We start from the raw sequence: 16925 nt of genomic DNA, 5'->3' as shown, positions 1-16925 counted from the left end.
GGGGGTTTTGGTAAGTAAGTTAGGATTTGGAGGGACATCTTGACAGGTTGGGGTTTCAGGGGTCAAAAAGGGGATTTGGGGTAAGAAGGGCAATTTAGTAATCTTGGGGTTTTTGGTAGGTAAGTTAGGATTTGGAGGGACATCTTGCCAGGTTGGGGTTTCAGGTGTATTCGGGTAATTTGGTGAGTGGTGTTTTGGCTTTGGAGGGTATTTGCTAATTTAAGAGATGAGGGGTATTTTGGGAATTTGGAATTGAGTGGTATTTTGGTAATTCGGAAAAGGGTATTTTGGGAATTTAGGGGATGAGGGGTATTTTGGAATTTAGGCACAATGAGGGTACTTTGGTATTTTGGAAATTTAGGGGATGAGGGGTATTTTGGGAATTTAGGCATGAGAATTTTTTTCCATAATTTGGAAGTAGGATATTTTAGGAATTTGGAATGGAGGGCAATTTGGTCATTTGGCATGAAAGGTAGTTTTGGTGACTTGAAAAGAGGGTAGTTTGGGGTATTTGGCATGAGGGATATTTTGGTTATTTTGGATGAGGGGCATTTTAGGAATTTGGTACGAGGGGGTATTTTTGGAGTTTGGAATGCAGGGGCATTTTTGGGCTTTAAGGGTATTAGGTGGGTTTGATGATGAATTTTAAGGATTTAGCGGCAGAGATTTGGGTTCTTTGGGTTTTGGAAGGATTGGAATGGTCTAATCGAGTGTTTGAGGGTGAGTTGGGGGTTCAGACAGGATTGAGAAAAAATCGGGTGCTGACACCTACCACCCCAAATTTTCCAAAAGCTTTAATCACAATCAAAACCCAAACAACACTGTCCAACCACCCAACTAATGCCCAACATTGACCATGCCTCAAATCCTACCTGAGCTCCCTCTCATATTACCTGAACACCTATTAAACAGACAGCCCAAAACTCCCCTTCCAACTACCAAACAACAAAACAAATTCACTTCAGACCTTCGTCAGTTGGAACAGAAACCACTTTTCTTCTCTTCAAGGTTGTTTTTGTCTTCAAAGTCCTCTTGTTAATCCAACTCCAAATAAATCTCCCCTTAACCTTGCAAAAGCCATTGAGACTGGAACAACTCGGATTTTTTTTTTTTTTGTTTAAACCTTTTAACAACTCGGAAATTTATTCAATGTGCTGAAGTTTTGGGATGTTCAATTTCCAATTGGCCTTTAAAGTATTCAGGTCTCTCCCTAGGTGGCAATCTTAGAGAGTTTCTTTTTAGGAATCCTATCTTAGAGAGGTTCACAAATGAACTGGCAGTATGGAAAAAGAGTTGCCTTTCCTTGATGGGTAGAATAACTCTAATTAAGTCAACCTTGTCTAACCTTCCTGTTTATTAGCTCTTGGTCTTTCCTATCTGACATTCTATAGCAAATAAGTTGGAGAAAAATATGAGGGATTTTTTTTTTGTGGGAACCGGGTGCGAGGAGATGAGACTGCTTAGTGAATTGGGAAGTGGTGTGCAAAAGGAAAGAATGCGGTGTATTAGGCATTGGGTAATTGGATAAAAAAGAATGTAGCTTTGTGGGAAGTGGTTGTGGAGGCTGCCTATTGAGAAGGATAGATTGTGGCATAAAGTAATTAGTAGCATATATAGGCTCATGGCAAATTAATGGGATGTTGGCCTTTCTTGAAGGGTCACTAGAGCTTCTCCTTAGAAGGCAATTGCTAAAATCCTCCTACCTTCCTAAATGGCATAAGGCATGATGTTTTTGATGTCACCTTGGTGAGCTTTTGGGAGGATGTGTGACTGGGACACTCCCCTTTGAAGGACTGCTTTCCTATTTGTTTTCAGTTGTCTTCCTTAAAAGGCGAGACAATTTCTATGTTTGTGGTTGCTTCTCCTTTTGGGATTGGTTTTGACTGGGATTTGGGATATTGAAGGGGCATTCGTAACTCGAAACTTTCTTCTGTCACTAATTTGTTCCATTTGCTAGACTTCATTTTCTTGAACTCCCCTTCTAATCTGCTGTAGCCTTTTCCTGTTGAAAAAATATGGTGTCATCCAATTCTTTCCCAAGGTCAGTTTTTTTTGTTGGGAGGCCTTTGATGGTAAGATTAACATGGTTGGACTATTCACTTCCTCAATTTTCAAATGGCCAAATAGAAGGGGAAGATATAATGTGGAGAACAACAAGAGCGACAATAATTTGGACAATTTGAGAGGAAAGAAGCGCAAGAATTTTTGAGAAAGAAAGAACAAAAAGTAGTTATTGAGTGTGTTACAATTAGAGTAGCACACTGGACCAAAGAATAGACCTCTTCTCACCTTTTTCCATTGACGATAATATTTTTAGGAAATGGAGGGAGACGGTGGGTTCTGGTAACAAGAAAGAAACAATTTCTCAACATTGGTAACCTCCTGAAGAAGGTTACATCAAGTTAAATTTTGATGGAAGCAGCATGGGAAATCCAGGGCCTTAAGGAGTGGGAGTAGTTTTTAGGGATGGAGGGGTGGTACAAGCAATGTTTTCAGGGCTGATTCGAATAGGGGATTCTCTAAGAGAAGTCATGTCTGCTTTAATTGGAGTATAAAAATCCCAATGCATGATGCTCCTGCCAATGCGGGGTCTAGGGAGGGATAGATGTACATAGCCGTACCTCTGCAGATACACAGAGAGGCTGTTTCCATGATTTGAGCCCTGGTCACCTGACTCACCCCAACCATTGCTTTAATTGGAGTATAGGAAGGCAAGGAGCTAAATATTGAGAGATTGATTATTGATGGGGACTCAAAAATAATGGTGGGATGGCTACAGTTTCCCGTGGGTATAATCTGGTGCAAGTACATACCTTCAAAGGTAGCTTTCTTTGTTTAGTCTGCCTACTTAAATAAGATCCTCACTAAGGACAACCTGTTAAATTGAGGAATTATGTTTGATTCAGCAGAATGTGTCCTATGCAACAGGGTGGAAGAATCTGTAAGTCACTTCTTATTGCATTGCAGCTTCACTTGTAACATCTGGGTGAAAGTGTTCAAGCTTTTTTGCTTTCAAAGGATGCTGTCCAGCATCTGTACAAGATTTATCGAGAGGGTGGTGGATCCAAGGCCTGAGCAAAGGAAAAGTGATTTGGCAAATGATTCCAGGAGAAGTGTTTTGGATTATATGGCAGGAAAGGAATTTAAGGGGTTTTCAGAACAAAGGCTGTCAAATTGAGGAAGTGTGGCAGAAAATAGTGGGTAATCTGTTCTCCTAGTCATCAGCTCAACTAAGAGAAAGATCAAATTATAGCTCTCCTTTTGATTTTGAAAATCTTTTTGTAAACACAAAAGGGATAGTGGTCTAATTTTCTGGCTTTTTTTGTATTTTCCTATTGTATAGCCACTAGTTGTACAGGGGCTTTTCTATCTTAATAAAATTATACTTTACCTCTTCTCAAAAAAAGAAAAAGCAGCTACTTACATGAAGTAAATTCTAAGTAGATTAAAAGTATATGACAAGTTGAAGGTATCATTTAAAGAAAATAGGTGCAATGGGTAGGTGATAAGTTATAATTGGAGAAAATAAGCAGGTAACTAGTAATTGGCAAGAGTTACTTGCTCTGAAGACAATTTTCAGACCAAGTCTATATATACTCATGTACTATTTTCTTTTTGAAAAAAAAATGAAGTGCTATCTATTTACATTTCTTGAGAATTCACTCAAATCTTTTAGAATGTGTTATGTTTTCTTTCTCTAGGAATAATGCCTAGAATGCCAGTATAAAGCTAGGTTTTTTCTTCTTTCTAGTTGTAATACCTAGGACACTACTAGAGTTATTCTAGTAGATTTACCACCTGGGCGATAAATGTTTCCATGTAGGTTGGAGTGTTTGCAATTTCTCCATGACAACATCTATCACAAGTTTTCTTGTGTTTCTAGTGATACTCTTAGCGTTAGTTGTAGTTACCATGTTTTCCTACCTGACAAGATTTTTGTGCAATGCAGTTCGGTATAAAGATCTGTTGGATGATGCCTATGCTGATTTGTCTAATGTGCTTAAGTCCAGTGGAGATGCATGTTCAATTGTTTATTGTCTTGAACGCACAACTTGTGATGATTTGTCTGCTCATTTGTCAGAAAATGGCATTTCCTGTGCTGGTAATTGAATAAAATGTTCATACTTAGCCTTATTCTTGATAGTTTTAGTGTACATATTTTCTTAGTCAAGATGTTCTTTTTAGCTTATCATGCAGGGTTGAACAGTAAACTGCGAAGTTCAGTTTTAGATGATTGGATTTCTTCCAGAATACAGGTTGTTGTGGCAACAGTGGCTTTCGGGTACTGTAAACTTGGATATCTTAAATAGATCTGTACTTTTCTTTTCATCTTCTCATTGAGCTTTCTTGTGGCCCTCCAAAAAATAAATGAATAGAAGTGCAATGATATTTAATGTATTCAACTTGTGAAACTGTGACAAAAGCCACTTGTAAATTGTCTAGATTTTGATAAATACTACAGATTTTGTCTCTATTGGGATGGGGGTACTGAGACAAGAATCAACCAATTGTGCAGCTTTGCAGTACCTGCAATAAATACAGGACCTAGGCATTACCACTCTTACATAGAATCCCACATTTCGAAACCACCCCAACCTCTGAGAGCTTTGAATTACCTTCTAGAACAAATCTAGTAATATCCCACTCCCATTTCTCTTTTTCCCCTAAACCTGAACTAACACTACTCAGATCTTCACCTTGAACCATTTCATGGTTGCTCCATCTTTCAACTGACCTTTTTAGAGACCTGAGATAATTTCCAAACCTTGTACACGAAGAAGATGATGGACCCAAATTTTGATCTGCTATCATGCAACCAAGCCCAGCCCTCATGTGGTCTCTTAAATTTTTTGAGTTGACCATATTTGGGGAGAGATAAGAAAGTTTATTTCTCAGTCTTTGCATTTTACTCTGTACACACAATTTTCTATCTTAATGAATCTGCAGTTATTGATAAAAAAAATTGAATTGACCCACACCAAGTTGCACCTCTAATGAGATCTGTGTAAATGATCAGGATTTCTTCCACATGATTTCTGAGACTTATCCCTGATTTCCCTGGGGTCCCAAAACTACAACTGTCTATGTACTTGTTGCTTTGAATCAGACGAAACCATATTGCATAGATTTTTTTTTTTTATCAATAACCACATTTCATTAATTAATCACAAAAATTTTACAAGGATGAAGATAAACTTTCTTATCTTCCAACTGGAGCTTGAGCTCCCAAGAACAGAAAAAGGAAAAAATTACACTTGTGCCCAAAACATTAACTCCCTCTCGACTCCTTGCTTAGCTAACCCAGCTGATCTTGATTTCCATCTCTTGAACCAGCTGATCTTGATTTCCATCTCTTGAACCATCCATCTAAATTTCCTCCTCTCATTACTGTACATCAATAAACTGCTATTTTCTTTATTCAGCCACCCTACCACCACCTCTGAGTCCCCTTCAATGATGAGTTTTCTTATATTATCTCCTTAGCTCTTTGGACTTCTTCCAGAACTGCAAAAATCTCAGCCCTGAGAGAATCACCCACTCCAATTGGGGCTGAAAACATGGCTGAAACAAGCCCATTCTCATCCCTAAACACACCTCCAATCCCCAATTGTCCAGGATTCCCCAACTACTCCCATCAAAGTTTAGTTTTAAAAAACCGGCCGGTGGGGGGGGGGGGGTCCAAAACACACTCATTATTGTTTTGGGCTGGGTGCAATTAGCAATCTCACCCCACTTCCTCAATAAATCATCCACTGAGAAGTCTGTAAACAGCTCTGAAGATTTCAGCCACTGTACTACCCTTTTATGGATCAGTTCTCTCAATTCTTCACTGTCCCTCCCTACTTCAGAGAAGATCCTGGTATTTCTTTCTTCCCACAAAGGCCAACATACTACAGCCCTCAAGCATCTCCACATGGTTCTTCCCCTTTTCATTCGGCACCTGAAGAAGGAAGGGGAAAAAAGGCTTTGCAAATTTGATGGAGGATTCCATCTACCCCCAAAGAGGGATCAAGGTTTAAAATGTCGATGTCGATGGAAATGTCGCTTACCAAAATATAGGACATATGTTGGAAATGTCGAGGGGAAATATTGTTAAAATTAGAGACATTGTGGAAATATTATGAAATATGTGGAAATATGCAAAGATGTTTTGTAAAATGATAAAAGAAGCATTTATACATATTTCTAGACTATTATCTTATTCCCAACCATTATATAAAGCTAAGAAACTAAGATCAATAACAAATTAGTAAATGACGATTTACCGATTTATTATGCATTTTGATGTTTTTACAAGGTTATCTGATATTTTCTTTTCTTATTTTTAATTCTGATTTATTATAAATTCTAATATATTTATTTCACACTAGTAAATGGAAATACATTTATTCTGATTTTTTAAATATTAAAGTTATAATACATTATGTTTTATTATAAATTTAATAAACCGATTCTCCTTTTTGTAGTATTAAGATTATGATAAATTCTGATTTCTTATAAAACTTAATGAATTTATTATTTTTTTATCAATAACAGTAATTTTATTAAAAATATATGGAAGTTACAACCAGATTGGAGGGGTAAGACATCTTAACCCTCACTTACAGAACTGAAAACACCTATTACAATATAGCCCAAAAGAAATTAGATCTTCCCACCCCCTGTTTAGCCAAGGTGTCAGCCATGGAATTAATGCTCCTCTTGGCCCATTGAACCCTTACAATCATATTCTGAGTTAGCTGCTTGATTTTCTTTCTTTCATTTGAGAACTTCCACAGGCTAGACTCTTCCTTCTGCAACCAACTAACAGTCAATTGAGAGTCTCCTTCCACCAGCAGCTTACTAATATTCAACTGCTTAGCTCTTTTTACTCCTAGAACTGCCAAGATTTCAGCTCTCAGAGAATCCCCCCAGCCTATAGATCCTGAGAACATAGCAATAATTTGACCCTCTTCATCCCTGAAAATATCACCTATGCCTGAAGGGCCTGGATTACTTTCACTGCTACTATCGAAATTCAATTTGATGAAACCCAAATCTGGTGGAGTCCAAACAGGTCTAATAGCACTAGACATAGGAACTGGCCGAGCCACGTCTTCCCAGTTTCTAATGATGTCTCCTACTGAATAGGCTTCAAAAAGCTTCAAAGACTTGACCTAGTGTGCCACCCTAACATAAACAATTTCTATGAGGGCTTCCTTGCTTTTTTCTTTGTCATGAAATAATCTTTGATTTCTTTCTCCCCAAACCATCCAACAAATAGCAGCTTTAGCACATCTCCACAAAATTTTACCTCTCTTCTTTAAACCCCTCACTGGAGTGGAATTGAACAAGCTTTGCACGCTTGAAGGGGAGGGCTACCTGCAACCAAATAAAGAAAAGAACCAACACCAAATCTCTGAAATAAAAGGGCAAGAAACAAGCAAGTGATAACAGCTTTCACCATTCTTCTTACATAAGATGCACCAATGTGGAGATAAACATCAATTAGGCCTTTTCTTTTGAAGTATGTCACAAGTGTTACACTTTTTTAGGATTGCTTCCCAGCAAAAAGCACCTACCCTAGGAGGGATAGGGCTACCCCAAACTTCCCGGACTGGAAAAGAAGACCCAGGTACCGGACTAGGTTGTGTCAATGCTTTGAAAAAAGAGGAGCAAGAGAAGATACCCAAAGGGACAAGAGACCAAACCCTAAAGTCCACACGGGAAGGTTCAAGAGCTACCTCATCCAAGATTTTAAGCAAATTCGAAATGGGTTCCAACTCAGAATCTCCAAGAGCCCTTCTAAGACCCAAGTTCCAACCAATAGCAGAGTTAGATAGGGTAGCAAAGGTTGCTACTAGTTCATTTTTAAACCTAGACAGAGCATAAAAGGAGGGGAACTGCTATTTCTAAGGAAAATCCCCCACCCAAGTGTGTTCCCAAAAATTTACCGACAAACCAGAACCAAGATCATACTTGATGAGGGGAAGAAAAGACTGAAGGATGGCACGAATGGACTCCCAAGGAGAGGCTCTTAAAGCCCTAGGTGATAGCCCCGGATCCCAGCCAGCTGCCTCTTGCCCATGAATACTTAGGATTATTTTAGCCCACAGATTCTCCTTTTCTTTGGACCATCTCCATAACTATTTCCCTAACAGAGCTTCATTCTTCTTCTTCAAGTTCCCCAGCCCCAGTCCCCCTTCACTTTTAGCTCTTGTAACTAGCTCCCACCTAACTCTATGGTCCCTTTTCTCCTCCCCGGGTTCCCATAAAAAGTCTCTCATTAGTTTTTTCCAACTCCCTACAAACTCCTTCAGGGATTCTAAACACCAACAAGTAATAGACTGGAAGGTTTGCCAATGTTGACTTAATCAGGGTTATCCTACCCCCCAAAGACAAGTAATTCTTCTAACAAGAAGCTAGCCTTTTAGTGAACCTATCAATCATCGGATTCCAAAAACTCATTTTTCTAGGATTATCCCCTAAAGGAAGCCCTAAATACTTCAGTGGCCAATGAGCTATCTCACAACCTATCGCTCGGGCCCTTTCCTCCACCTCTCCTTCATTCATATTAATACCAATCACACAACTCTTATCAAGGTTTACTTTGAGGTTAGTCATTAGTTCAGACACTTTAATCACCATCTTTAGATTGCTCACCCCACTAATCTCCTTGCCATCACAAAACAGAATTGTGTCATCTACAAATTGTAGGTGAGTGACTGGAACCCTATCCCTCCCCACTCTCCAACCACTAATCAGATTTCTGGAGTCTGCCCTCTCAATAAGCCTCCCTAACACTTTAGCAATTAGGGTAAAGAGGAACGGGGAGAGAGGGTCCCCTTGCCTAGTACCCCAGACAGCTGGAAAGTGATCCACCACTCTGTCGTTTACTAACACAGAATAATGGCAAGTTCTAATGCACCCTTTTATCCACTTGCACCACCTTTGCCCAAACCCAAGAGACTCTAAAACTTCCATCAACAGAGACCAATCAACCAGATCATATGCCTTCTCCAAATTCAGCTTACACACCAACCCTTTCTCCCCTCTACTTCTGTAATCTTCCACACTCTCATTTGCAATTAAGATTTGGTCCACAATTGGCCTACTCATCATAAAGGCACCTTGATTATGGGAGATAATTGAGGGGAGCACCACTCTAATTCTTCTAGATAACACCTTAGCAATGATCTTGTAGAGGCTGTTAACCAGACTGATGGGTCTGAACTCTTTAGGGTGACAAGCCCCAACCTTCTTCGGAATTAAAGCAATAAAAGTAGAATTCAAGCCTTGGGTTTATCACATCTCTTCCAAAGAATTCTGAGAACACTGCTTGAATATCAACCTTAATTATCTCCCAGCAATCTTGATAGAAGGCCATCGTGAAACCATCAGGGCCCGGGGCTTTAGATCTATCCATGGAGAAAATGGCATCCCTGATTTCTTCTAAGTCAAACTCTCTTTCCAGCCACAACCTCAACTCATCAGGGAGCTTAGGCCATTCTAACCCTTCGATCCTTAATCTCGCTTGCAGAGGCTTTTCGAAAATGGATTTAAAGTGTTCCGCAAAAGCCCCAACAATCTCTTGCTGTTGAGTTAAAACTGTCCCATCAACTTCCAACTTATATATGGTAGTAGAAATCTGCTGAATTAAAAAAAATATATATGAAAGAAAGTAGTTTCTGGAAGAGAGAAGGAAGAGAGAAGGAGAAGAGAAGAAGAGAAGTTGAAAGAAAAGAGAGCAATAATCTGGTCGCCCCCTTCACTTATTATTTATACTAAAATAATAGAACAGTACAAAGACAACTATGCCCTTATAGGGTGGCAAAACATAAAACAACATATATAACACTCAAAAAACATAATAAAATTTGGACTCACATAACTACTGTGGTCCCCACCTCCTATCTAACGACTAACATAAAACATCTACTCAGAAAAACATCATAAAACTAATTAATCTTCAACACTCCCCCTCAAGTTGGGAGTAAATGTCACACATTCCCAACTTGCGTAGATCATGTTCAAGTTTGTTCCTTGCCACCCCTTTAATGAGAACATCAGCCAGCTGCAACTCTGAAGAGACATAAGGCAAACAAACTTCTCCGGTTGTTACCCTTTCTCTTATAAAGTGTCTATCAACTTCAATGTATTTTGTCCTATCATGCTGAATTGGATTGTGGGCAATATTGATTGCAGCTTGATTGTCACAGTATAACATCATAGCTTCCTCTGCTTTCACCCCAATCTCACTCAAAAGAGATCTAACCCAAAGAAGTTCCAAGACACCATGAGCCATGGATCTATACTCAGCCTCTGCACTTGACCTTGCCACAACCGCTTGCTTCTTACTCTTCCAGGAGATCAAGTTTCCACCTACAAAGGTACACACTCCTGATGTAGACCTCCTGTCATCTAAGCATCCTGCCCAGTCTGCATCTGTATAGGATTCTAGCTTCAGATTCTCATGATTTGAGAAAAGAATGCCTCTACCAGGGTGTTTTTTCAGATATGCAAGTATTCTCTCAATAGATTCCCAGTGCTGAACCCGAGGTGCATGCATGCACTGACTCACAACACTAACAGCCTAAGAAATATCTGGTCGTGTCATACACAGGTACAGTAGTCGGCCCACCATTCTTTGATATCTCCCCACATCCTTTACCAATTCACCATCCACACCATTAATTATGTGATTTGAATCAATAGGAGTGTCTGCTGGTTTGGTCCCCAGCTTCCCAGTCTCTCGCAGTAGGTCAAGTGCATACTCTCTTTGTGAAATGAAGATCCCATGCTTGGATCTTGCAACTTCAATCCCTAAGAAGTATTTGAGCTCACCAAGATCTTTGATCTCAAATTCTTGCTGCAATGATTTTTGAGATCATCAATTTCCTCCAGATCATTTGTTGTCACCACTATATCATCCACATATACAATCAGAATTGACACCAAAGCATCTCTCCTCTTCACAAAGAGGGTGTGATCAGACTGTGTCTGTGTGTATCCAAAACGGATGAGTGCCCCTCTGAACCTGTCAAACCAAGCCCTAGGTGACTGTTTCAGTCCATACAGAGATTTTCTGAGTCTGCACACCTTTCCTTTACCAACATTTTCATAAAAGCCTATTGGAATGTCCATATATACCTCCTCCTGTAAGTCACCATTGAGGAAAGCATTTTTGACATCAAGCTGGAACAAGGGCCATGAATAGGTGGCTGCTAGAGATAAAAGAATATGAACTGAACTCATCTTAGCTACTGGTGCAAAGGTTTCTGGATAATCAACACTATAGGTCTGAGTATACCCTTTTGCTACCAACCTTGCCTTGTACCTCTCTATCTTGCCATTGGCCTTATACTTCACTGTGAATACCCATTGACATCCGACTGTCTCCTTGTCTGAGGGGAGATCAACTATTTCCCAAGTTTGGTTTTTGACCAAAGCATCCATCTCATCTTGCATGGTTGTTTTCCACTCAGGTTTGGAGAGAGCCTCAGTAACATTCCTGGGTATAGACACAAAATTCAGGGAAGAAAGAAAAACACAGTAGGAGGGTGATAAGGCACTGTAGGAAAGATGGTGTGAAATGCAGTGGGTTGTACACATTCTCTTCCCCTTACGAAGTGCAATGGAAAGATCGAGGTCAGTGGGATCAGCTGCAACAATGGTGTTAGGGACAAAAACATTATCATCAGAAAACATAACAGGCTCAAGAGGAATACCTGGAACTGTATTTGTCGAATCTGGAGTTTCAGAAGGACTAACAGAGAGTGGTGTGGGTCGAGGATGTGTGGAGTCAACCATCATCTGTCAGCGCTGATATTGTTGTGAGGCTGCCCGTAGTGGCTCAGGTAATGAAACTGGAGGTGCAGGTGCTGGCTGAATTGATGTTGCAGGTGGTGGCTGAACTGATAGAGGCACAACAAAAACAGGAAGAGGAACAGATTGTGAGTTCTCCTCCCCAAAACTCTCCCCCTGAGGAGAACCACTCAAGAAGGATGTGGATTCAAAAAAGGTAACATCCATAGTGACAAATCTGCTCCTCGACACTGGGTCATAACAGCAATACCCCTTTTGGTTCTGAGCATACCCAAGAAAAACACATTTCTTGGCCTTAGAATCCAATTTCTTACGATGAGGGCCAAGAATGTGAATAAAAGAAACACAACCAAAAACCCTCAGAGGTATATGAAATATCTTTCCATCTGGAAAAAGGAGGCTAAATGGCACCTTAAACCCCAAAGTCCGTGAAGGAACACGGTTAATCACATGTATGGTTGTAAAAACTGCTTCTCCCCAGAACTGCACAAGAACTGAAGCACACACCATAAGACTCCTTGCCACCTCCACAATATGTATGTTTTTCCTCTCAGCAACTCCATTTTGTTGCGGTGTATATGCACAACTCCATCAAAGTACTCTCTAGCATTATCTGATCTAAAAACCTTAGTTCTCACTCCAAATTGTGTGAGAACCATCTGGTGGAATTGTTGTACTAAGTTAGGAACCCCATCACGTGATCTCATCAATCATATCCAAGAATATCGTGTATAATCATCCATAAACAAGAGAAAGTAACGGAATCCTTCCATGGAAGGGATTTGATATGGCCCCCATACACCAGTGTGAACAATATTAAAAGTAGAAGTACTTCTTTTATTACTTGGTTTAAAAGGTCGTCTACAATGCTTTCCTAACTAACAACTCTCACACTCCAAAGTAGATAATTGAACAGACTCAAACAACTTTGAGAAAAGACATTTCAAAGAATTAAAAGAAATATGTCCCAAGCGATTGTGCCAAAGCATAATCTGGTTTATTGACTCTGACCCACTACTATTGCTACTGCTAACATGATGGCCCTGATGTCTCGGAATCTCATCCAGAAGGTAGACTCCATTCATCTCACGACCACTCCCAATCATCTTCTTTGACTCCAGATCCTGCAAAACACAATTACCAGGAAGAAAGGTCACTGAACAATTCAAATTTTTTGTCAAAGAACTAACAGAAAATAGGTTGGTATGAAGTCTAGGGACATGTAAAACAGAGGACAAAGTTATATCATTGGTTACTCCAACTGTCCCCTTCCCAGCAATGGGCATATGTGAACCATCTGTTGTAGAGACTCTATCTCTACCAGAGCACAACTGATAGGAACTGAAAATGGTAGGGGCATTAGTCATATGCTCAGATGCTCCTGAGTATAATCCAGGGAGGTCCCTCCTTACCTGAAGTGGATGCAAAATTCGCAGTTGCATATGAACTATCTGTATGTGCAAAGTGCAAAGGAAGTGGTGTAGTTGGCTCCTGCATTCTGCTGTCCATCTGGAAGGCTAGAGCTAGGTGAATCTTTCTTACTCATAAGCTATCCAAACCTCTTCAATTCTGTTTTCACTGCTGCTACTGCAATGGATTCCCAATCGGTTTGGTAGAGAGGGGCTGAAGAGTCTCCTGTAATGGCTACATTTGCATTTCCCTTCTTGTTTCTTATCCGAGCAGGCATAAGATTTGGATGAAGCTTCCAACAAGTGTCCTTGGTATGCTTAGTCTTCTTGCATTAATCACACACCAAGTCCTTCTTATCTTCCCTTCTAGTTTCACTACTCCCTCTGTCTCCATTCGGCTTAGGTTTTGTTGTACCAACCATAGCTGACTGGTCAATCCCAGGCTGTCTCAGCATTACATTCCTCCCACTCTCCTCTCCAGAGACAAAAGCATAGGCCTGAGAGAGTGTCACACCCTCCCTAGAAAGAATATGCTGCCTAGCAATGTCAAATTCAGGGTTCAGCCCTGCCAAGAACTCAAAAACCCTATTCCTCTCTACCAGTTTGTGATAAGTTGCTGCATCATTTACACTTTCCCATACTGCAGTTTCTAAGTGATCTATTTCCTGCCATAGGGTTTTCAGCATGGAGAAATACATAACAAGAGGTTTTTCTCCATGTTTCATACTTATCACCTGATTTCTTAACTGATAGGCTTTGGCTTCATTTTGCTTATGAGAGTAAGTTTTAGTCACTCCATCCCAAATCTCCTTAGATGTATTAGCCCATAAGAAATTTTTTGCAATATGAGGTAACATAGAATTACACAGTCAAGACATTACCATGTAATTCTCTTGCACCCATCGGGAAGAGTCTGTATCAGGTTTCTTCTCCTCCCCAGTGAGATACCCTAATTTTCCACGGGCACCAATAGCCATCTTAGTTGATTGTGCCTACTCCAAATAATTTGTACCATCAAGTTTTACTGTAGTAATGATCCCAGACCCAAAAATATCACTACTACCTCCAACACCTAGTCCCACAGTATCGGTAGATTTCATCTCGGTATTCCAACTCTCCATTTTACTTCAAACAATTCAACAGTAAGAAAAAAATAGACTGGAGACCTTCAAAAAATAATCTAATACCACTCACATAGAAACCAACCCTTCCGGAAGAAGAAAACCCTAGCTGGAGGAAAATCTCTCTCCTCCCCACGCCTCCCAACAGAGAGAAAAGTGAATTGATCACTCTGGGAGGCCTAGAAAATTTCAGAAACCAAACCGCCCTTCAGAAAATCAAAAGAAAACTAACAATACCTGGGCGCCCAAGATCAGATCAAAAACAAAGATTCCAATTTTTCTGGGACTCTTCCCCGTACTCCAGTTCTTCTTGATTTTGATGCTGAACAGTAGATCACCTTCCTGATGTCTAGATCCCACCAAAAACTCCAAGAACTGGGCAATCTATAGCAGATTAATCAGCCCTTTACCACTTCATGCAGTCGGTTGATCTAGGGCTGCATGAGAATGCTTCAAGAAACCCTAGCCAATGCTTTGATACCAAGTAGAAATCTGCTAAATTAAAAAAATATGAAAGAAAGTAGTTTATTGAAGAGAGAAGGAAGAGAGAAGGAGAAGAAGAGAAGAAGAGAAGTTGAAAGAAAACAGAGCAATAATTTGGCCGCCCCCTTCACTTATTATTTATACTAAAATAATAGAACAATACAAAGGCAACTATGCCCTCATAGGGCGGCAAAACATAAAACAGCATATATAACACTCAAAAAACATAATAAAATTTGGACTCACATAACTATTGTGGTCCCCACCTCCTATCTAACGACTAACATAAAACATCTACTCAGAAAAACATCATAAAACTAATTAATCTTCAACAATGGTGTTTTTCTTTCTTCTACCATTGGCTATTGCATGGAAAAATTTTGTATTCCTATCTCCTTCCTTCATCCATTTGTGTCTAGATTTCTACCTCCAACTTACTTCTTTGAAAATTGTGTCCTCCAAACTCTTCCTTAACTCCCACCTCAGTTCTTTATCCCGATCCCCAAAACATCCACTTTCTTCCTTCGCATCTAACTCTTCTATCTGGCTTATCAACTGCTGCTTCCTCTCTTCTATCCTCCCAAAATGTATAGTATTCCATTCCTTAATTTTGACTTTCATCTCTTTTAGCTTCCAATGGAATTTCATCCCAGCCCAATTGACTTCCGGGTTACTTTCATTCCACCAAATTTTCACTGTCTTTGAAGTTCGGGTGAAGTAACCACATATTTTCAAACTTGAAGGGAGAAGGCCCACATCCACCAAGATCAGACTTACATATCGTTATAGGCCAATGATCAGAAGTAACTCTAGGTAAGGCCCTTGACACCAAATCTCCCCAATGCTCCTCCCAGTCTGTGGTGAACAAGAACCTATCTAATTTGGAACAGATAGGTTCAGCTTGGAGATTAGACCAAGTAAAGCTATTATGAAGAAGGTTCAATTCCTTTAACTCAAAAGCATTAATGAAATCATTGAACTTCCTCATGCTGGTAGTGCTCCTTTGCCTCACCTTGTTACTTTCTTCGGTGAACCTAGTCACATTGAAATCCCCTCCTACACACCATGGCCCCTCTCATAGACCTCTAATATCTTCCAATTCCTCCCACAACTCCTTCCTTTGTTTGTAACCATTGGGGCCATAAACATTAGTGAGGACCCATTCAAACCCATCTGACACCTGTTTAAATTTGACAAAAATTGAGAACCTTCCCATTAACTCTTCCACTCCCTCCACTACTTCATCCTTCCACAAAGTAATTAACCCTCCAGATGAGCCCCAAGAAGGGCTTCTAACCCAGCTTAGTCCGTTCACTCTCCACACGCTCCTAGCCCATCTCTTATCAAATGACATGAGTTTAGATTCCTGAATTAGAACAATGTTTGGGTTTTCTTTCTTTAAGACCTCCTTTATTAAAGCTCTTTTCCTTGCACCCCCAACCCTCTCACATTTCAGCTTACAATCTTCATTTCTTCAACACCTCTGCTTACCCCCACTCCCTTTCCTTCTAATAGCCTCCTTTTCTTCCCCTCCCCATTCCTTACTCTAGCCTCTTTGCCCTCATCCACTTCCAACTTCAATTTCTCAGCTTCACCTAACCTTCTCTTCCTCCCATTCCCGCCATCTTTTTCAGCCCGTAAATACGCTTTTAGCTCATTTAGATCTTTCACCTTGCAACCTACTTTCCTACAAATTCAGCTAATGACTCCTCTTCTTCCTCTCCCTTATGTTTCTCCCCCCCCCCCTACCTCACTCCTCCCGTTCCCCTCCTTCTCCTTCTCCAACTTACCACTGCCCTCCTTAGATTCCCCCCTAGCTAATTCACTTGAATCTGCTTTACCCACCCTCACCACCTTCTTACCCCCCTCCTGTAATTCCCCACCCTCCTCATTGTCAGCTTCTAATCCTTGGGTATTCAGTACAAGGGCACGACTAGAATCTGAAAGACTGACATCATAGGCAGAGCAGACATTAGTATCTAAAACCAAAACCACAGCCATACCTGGGTCTGAAAGAATAGGAGAAGAGACAATCGACAAGGTTAGTCCTCCCACTCTCTGAATAGGGATTAGCTGATCGCCACCTAGGCTGACTTCACCCTTGTTC

At 40.3% G+C, this 16925-nt stretch overlaps 1 protein-coding gene across 1 annotated transcript in view; it reads left to right on the top strand.

Annotated features, from left to right (window-relative positions):
- Positions 1-16925, top strand: part of RECQL3 (DEAD/DEAH box RNA helicase family protein) — a 66519-nt gene that overhangs the window by 24532 nt on the left and 25062 nt on the right. The window contains exons 10-11 of the mRNA XM_010263514.2: positions 3950-4102; positions 4186-4282. Coding sequence (XP_010261816.1) covers positions 3950-4102; positions 4186-4282 — 250 coding nt within the window. The remainder of the gene's footprint in view (positions 1-3949; positions 4103-4185; positions 4283-16925) is intronic.

The sequence above is a fragment of the Nelumbo nucifera genome, chromosome 8 (genome assembly GCF_055504915.1).
Source record: "Nelumbo nucifera cultivar China Antique chromosome 8, China Antique-T2T, whole genome shotgun sequence".
Lineage (NCBI taxonomy): Eukaryota > Viridiplantae > Streptophyta > Magnoliopsida > Proteales > Nelumbonaceae > Nelumbo > Nelumbo nucifera.
Note: the sequence above shows the minus strand (reverse complement) of the source record. Positions and strands in the feature narration are given on the sequence as shown.